The following is a 6,585-nucleotide window of genomic DNA, read 5'->3' as shown; positions in this document are numbered from 1 at the left end:
GCAGCGCGGGTCCTGGTAGAAGGCGCAGTTAAACGTAATAAGAGCCCCTTGAGCGTGTCGAAAGCGGCCGGAGCGAAGAGTTTCCTTGCCCGCAGGACCAGCCTACGAGATATTTGGAGGCGGGGCTCGAGAGGGCGTCTGCGATGCGCGAGGTTTGGTCAGTTTATTCAGCGTTTATTTTATTTCATCCCCCAAGTAGTATCTATCCCTATTATCTATTATCTGGTTTTGTCTTTGTTCTACACATACCGAGCTCGGCTGGCGGGAGGGCCGCTACGAGAGAGGCATTGGACAGGGCGGCGCCCCGCAGGTCGCGGAAGCGAGCGGGCAGGTCCTTGACAACGATGATGCCGAGCGAAGAGGGGCCGAAAGCTTCTGTTAAGGTCTCGAAAGACACAGACCCTTTGGCGCTTTATACATTAGAGCCCGGCGTCTGCTTGTATCTGGAAGCTTAGGGAAGGCGTGGAGATTAAGAGGAGTAAAGCAGAGTTCATGCGCTTACCCTGTTCGAGCTCCTTTAGACTGACGGTAACTGGGTGTCCTTGGACCGGAGACGAGCCCATCTTGACATGAGATGGTTAGTTTATATGTAAATAGTTAGTTTATATGGATCCCTAATCGACATATGTGAATGAGAGCTCAAGGGTTCGGCCTGGGATATCAAAGTCGAGGTAACAAAGTTAGCTACTAGTTAAGTAACTAGTAACTTAAATACTGGCTTTGGAGCTCAACTTTAATCCTTAGTTTGTTTAGAATATAAAACAAGCCGCAATCGCTTTGCGCTCGCTTATCCAGCTTGAAAACTCACTGTTTAATCCCTCAAATGAACATAATGAAATATATAAGCAGCTGTATATGACTTGTATAGATGAATTCTACATAATTTATAATTATTAATAGAGAATAATTATTTGAATGAAAAATATGAATAATATTGTCGTTTCTTTTATGCTGGTTAGTGGGGCGCCCAGACTGCTTGTGCGCTATCATCATTAATCAGCCTTGTGCACTAGTTAGTTCTGTTGCAGCAGAACTGTTGCTGCTTCAGAGATGATGCGCCTGCTCACAGCTTTTGCGCCCTCTCACACTGCTTCAATGGATGGCTGGCTGTGTAAGAAACCCGCACTAAGATATCAGTGTTAGGCCGGAAGTGGTAATTACCCTAAAAAGATATGACATCGCTGAACTTAGCACCACCAATGTCATATCAGGTTTGAAATCAAGGCATTATCATATCACTTGCATCATATTATACCATCTACATTATAGCAAGTCCAATCTGTCTATAATACTGTGTGTATATAGCTAGCAGCTGATTCAATGTTTTAGAAATCAGTAAATCATTCTGTTATAATTTGTGAGGGTTGATAACAGTGTGAAGAGCGAATAGCAAAAGATAGTAAGCAGCATATATTAATATAGTAAATAGCAGTAATAGTAAGAGATAATAGTAGCTAATCGCTAAGGAAGAAAAGAAAGAGAAAAGAAGATGTGCGGAGTACATGTGGATGTATATATACACATATGGAAATAGTGGTAGCGAGAACATAGTAAAAGGCAATAATAAACGAAGATATAAGGAAATGATAAGCGAGTGCATTACAGATTTCCAGATTGAAGAAGATCTGCATGCTGAGAGTGATATATAAAAATCTGCAGTCTGTCAATATGTTATGAAATGATGAGCTGCACTGGGTCCTGATCGTAGACTTTCACCGGTCTGACATAGACAAGCGCCTGATGAAAAGTGGATTGGATCTTTGAAAAGGCCACTTCATCAGGTGGGCATGTTGAAACAACTCTGTAATAACAATGGCTTGACTGGGTGTACCGCTACGACAAGCGGGTCAGACGTCCAGAGTAGCGCCCGAGCAGAATTGGAAACAGGCCCTTGAGAAACAGCCTGAAGGTGCTGTTGCCCTTCTTTCGACTTGCATTGGAATGTTGCATCGTTGAAAACACAGCCAGACTTCGCGGAGATGCTGGAGGAGTTCCCCTCTTTCACTCTGGATCTACTGTGGGAGATGACGGGAAAGAGTCTTCAGGCGGAGGAAGAGAAAGCAATATTATCTCCAGTTTGTGGCAGTCATGTTCCTGTCTGCTAGTGAGCAGTGCACATGATTCGCTTTCTAAACTGAACTTCTCTGCCAAAGGTTTGGCTAATAGGGATAAAGCCCACATCAACTTAGCCACAGATGGGGAAGGGGAAGTCATTGCAACCCTTGCAACAGATCCTTTATTGATCAACGGGCGTTATGCCAGCATGATACAGATTATCATTTGTACTGCACAGATTGTCAGATATCTTTTTCTTCAGTTCAGAAAGCCCAGAGACATCACTCTATATATCACTGATGAAGACAAATTCAAAATATTTAGTGTGTTTTGGCCTCAAGTTTATCAGAATGAACATACTGGCAGTACACTGTCAGTCTGTTATGTATTTTTTGGCCATTTCATCCCCTAGGCACATCCGTTTCCTAAATCCATAAGTGAGTCGGGTAGTGACAACGTACGAGTAGACGCTCAAGGTCCTGCCTCGGCTATTAATGCGATCCCTCCTGGAGTAAATTTTAATGTTCCTCAGTCAGAACTTGGACTCTCTCAATCAAACACTCCATGCTTTTTGGAGGTTGATGGCCAACTAAGTCAGACAAGCTTTGTAGCCCCAGCAGAAGCTACACCCAATACCTCCTTCACTCAACAGATGCATGTCTTGAAGCGGCCAAGGAGGCAGAAATAGTGTGTTGATGTTTTGTTTAAGATAAAGAATGAATGATTATCATTTGGATTGCATGTGTTATTATGTCAACTTGATCCAGAATATCTCCAGAATATCGTTATACTCTCCCCGAGAATGTACGCTCAGATCATCAGTCTTCGCAAGAGTGATTTCATAGCACAAATGAACATTGTCTCGCGCGAAGTAGTTTTCTATACAGCCAAATGGTACACCACTGGGACAAGATGGGACAGAACGGGACGACAGGCGTTATTTTTATTTATGACGCCCCATTCATTCCATAAGCATGTCATAGTGGGGCCTTCTGTGCCAAGTCATAAATCCACCTGTTTGTTACCTTTTCCAATGAACATGGGTTCGAAAAGGAAAGGGCGTCGATGACCTTCGTTACAATTACAGGGCAATGGTGACCTGTTCGTCCAGAATGCAACGAGCTCCGGAAAGCCTGCGGAATGTTACTATTGTCCAATTACCCAGTGCCACGGATAACTAGTGGTTATATGAAGGTGGACTTGCCTGTGTTCGAACACGTGTTCCTACGGTGTTCAGCCAAGGCCTCCAAATAACCCATATATGTTCCGTACAGTGAGCTATGTACCTCCTTTGACCATATAAAAAAGGTAACTTTTCTGTAATATTATGTACAGTAATATCTAAATTTCAAATTCAGAAGCAGAAGTAGTATGAGATTTGCTGTCATTATTATAAATAATAAATAAAAACAATTTAATCTTCTTGAACTGTGATTGTCAGATAGAACTCTTTAATTCATTTTTTACTATTGAAAATATATTCATTTCAATATTCAACTGAATCATCTGCTTATTTGTCATTGTTTATATATGATTCAGTTCAAATTTTTTATTCTAAATAATACTTTTTACAATTAAAAAAGCTTCTACTCTTTAAAGGTTTTCTATCATTAATTAATTAAAAAACTCATCAATAAACAGATCTATGTGTTCATGTCACACCCTTGGTTGTGCCAAGGCCCCGTAACGGCTCCACACGGCCCATCGCTTCCCCTCGGATAATCCCATCTATCCCATGACGTCACGCAGGTGTCCGAACCGGTTTCCAACCACCCTATGACATCATTCGGATGCAATAGAAGAGGATAAGCTTTAATGGAATATCAATTTGATTTAAAAATTAATATCAGCAAATCATCACAACCGGTTGCCATATATGCTGCTAACTGCATGAAACATATTGAGGAAACACATCACAAGCTTATTGAGAATCTACAAAAGATGCAACAAACACAGAAAACTTATTACAATGTAAAATATAAATTTCAACAATTTAAAATTGTTCATTAGTATGGGCATACGGCCAGATTCTGCAGGCAGGCCAAAAGGTGCGGGTTCTGCGCGGCAAAAGAACATGACGACAAGGAATGCCCAGCACGAAAAGCTGGGGAACAACCGAGGTGCGCAAATTGTAGGGGAACACACCCAGCCTGGGTCTCTAAGTGCCCTGAGAGGGAGAGGGCATCAAGCAGGGCCCGTACAGCATACATGGAAAGACCCCGTAGGTTTATGGAGCCAAAAGCACAAGATGGGTGGCAGGTGGTGCAAACCAGAGGAAATAAAAGGTTACCCACTGGGGAACCAGAGGGCCAAAGAAGAGGACCAGGCCGACCCAAGGGGATTCTGCAAGCAGGCGAAGCCCAGAGAGGAGCTCTAAGTGCCTTTATAGCACCACAGAGCTCACAACCTGGGTCTCAGCTGCAGGAGGACCTAATGGACTACACGCAGACCCCAGCCCCCACGCAACAATGAGGGACACACTAAACCTCCTACAATATAACGTGCACAACTCTGCGAGAGTTATGGGTGCGTTATTGGCAGACCCTGCAACAGAAGACAAATACGACGTAATTGCAGTACAAGAGCCCAGCCGGAATCCCCACATGCTAGCAACACACTGCCCCAGAAGCTGCGGCTTCTGGCCAGCATATCACCCGGAAACACACCCAAGAGTATGCTTTCTGGTCAACAAAAGGCTCGTGGAACACACATGGGAGTGCCACTACCACTCAGAATACATTGCAGTGCTGACAATCACCACCGACCTGGGTAAGGTGCAAATAGTCAATGTGTATGCACCTCCTCCAGGGGGCTACAGCAGTGAACCGGAGGAATCCCCCATAGGCCAGCTGCAGGAGGTAGCCGGAATGGGCACAGATGCAGAGCTGGTCATATTAGGAGATCTTAATGTCCACCATGAGAGGTGGGGAGGGGTGAGAGTGGAGAGAAACTTCCGCATGGCATGGCAGCTAATAGCACAGGTGGATAGGCTGGGTCTCCAGCTTGCCACACCTGTAGGAGCTACCACATGGCAGGACAGAGGCAGCCCAGGAACGACTATAGACCTCACCTTTCTATCACCACTCCTGCACGACAAGCTCAGGAGGTGTGCAATAGCGGAGGAGGCATGCAAAGGATCTGACCATAAGCCCATAGAAACAACACTGGAACTCACACCCATCCCAAAGGAGGCTGAGAGACGAAACTGGAAGAATGCGGAGCCTGAGGAGGTAGCAAGGGACTGCCAAAAGCTATATGTGCCACAAAGCCTGGACTCCAGGCAAGCAGTCAAGGAGTATGCAGACTACCTGGTAGGATTTGTAGGGACATTAGCGGACAAACACGCCACCGTAAGTAAGGCTGGGTTAAAATCCAAGACATGGTGGTCACCGAGGGTGGCCAAGGCAGTGGAGGAGTACAAGCAGGCTAGGAGGTCCCAGCTCCCAGAAATGGAGCGGCTCAGGGCACGCTGCAAGCGCAACAGAGAAATCCACTTGGCTAAGACAGCAAACTTCAGAGATCTGGTTGACAGGACCCGTGATGACCCCAGATTGATGTGGGGACTAGCAAAATGGGGCAAGGAAAGAAGCCATCTGCCCCCACAGGCACCTACTGTCCCCCCCCTGAGAACAGGGGAAAGGGGCTGACGCGACGGTAGAAACCTCTTTTGAGGGGAAGGCTGAGGCATTACGACAACGGTTCTTCCCACAGCCAGAGCCCGCCGACTTAAGTGACACCAATATGGAGCTGCTGCAAGCTGAAAGGGAAGCGTCAAATGATACCATCAGGGGAGGACATGGAAAGCCTGATCCAGAGACTGCCAAACAGGAAGGCACCAGGGAGGAGTGGGATCACCAACGAGTTCCTTAAGATGCTGGGCAGAACATTTGTGGAGGCCATAACAGCTCTCACCAATGCATGCTGGCATTGGGAGACTTACCCAGACACGTTTAAGGAAGCCAAGACAGTGGCCTTGCGCAAGCCAGGGAAGGCTGACTACCAGACTGCAGGAGCGTGGAGACCCATTGCCTTGCTGGACACAATAGGGAAGATTGTGGAGGCAGCAACTGCAAAACGCCTGCGGAAGATCGCGGAGGACCACAACCTGCTACCCTCACAGCAAATGGGGGCAAGAAGGGGCAGGTCCACTGAAACAGCCATAGCACAACTTCTAGCCCAGATAAGGACAGTGTGGCAGCACCCAGGACAGGTGGCATCGGTACTCTCCCTAGACATGACAGGGGCCTATGACAAGGTGCTGCGGGAGCGAATGGTTCACATCCTCCGGCGACTGGGCATCCCCAGGGACCTGGTGGGATGGGTTGCGTCCTTCATGACCAACAGGAAATCCACAATTGCCTTTGAGGGCCAGGAATCAGACACCTTTGACATCCCAGCAGGCATCCCGCAGGGGTCGCCCCTATCACCTATACTATTCCTATTCTACAATGAGGAACAGGTGCGCATCTGCTCAAGACCGGGGCGCCCGGTGGTCTTCCATTGCTTTGTAGACGATGTCAACGTGATGGC

General features: G+C 46.5%; 2 protein-coding genes across 2 annotated transcripts; one reads left to right on the top strand and one right to left on the bottom strand.

Annotated features, from left to right (window-relative positions):
* Positions 1–28: 28 nt before the first annotated feature.
* HCAG_04814 (predicted protein) lies at positions 29–563 on the bottom strand (the record flags this gene model as incomplete). The annotated part of the gene is made up of 3 exons (XM_001540924.1): positions 29–138; positions 250–402; positions 503–563. 3 exons carry the CDS (start codon positions 561–563, stop codon positions 29–31), a joined length of 324 nt encoding a protein of 107 aa, XP_001540974.1.
* A 3,960-nt stretch (positions 564–4,523) lies between these two features.
* HCAG_04813 (predicted protein) lies at positions 4,524–6,581 on the top strand (the record flags this gene model as incomplete). Its single annotated transcript, XM_001540923.1, has 5 exons — positions 4,524–4,581; positions 4,840–5,409; positions 5,464–5,611; positions 5,884–6,514; positions 6,567–6,581. The coding sequence occupies 5 exons, from the start codon at positions 4,524–4,526 to the stop codon at positions 6,579–6,581; spliced, it is 1,422 nt and encodes a 473-aa protein (XP_001540973.1).
* Positions 6,582–6,585: the final 4 nt, after the last annotated feature.

This window comes from Histoplasma capsulatum, genomic scaffold (assembly GCF_000149585.1).
Source record: "Histoplasma capsulatum NAm1 scaffold_4 genomic scaffold, whole genome shotgun sequence".
Classification (NCBI taxonomy): Eukaryota; Fungi; Ascomycota; class Eurotiomycetes; order Onygenales; family Ajellomycetaceae; genus Histoplasma; species Histoplasma mississippiense.
The sequence above is the reverse complement of the archived record's forward strand: the minus strand, read 5'-3'. Positions and strand labels throughout refer to the sequence as shown.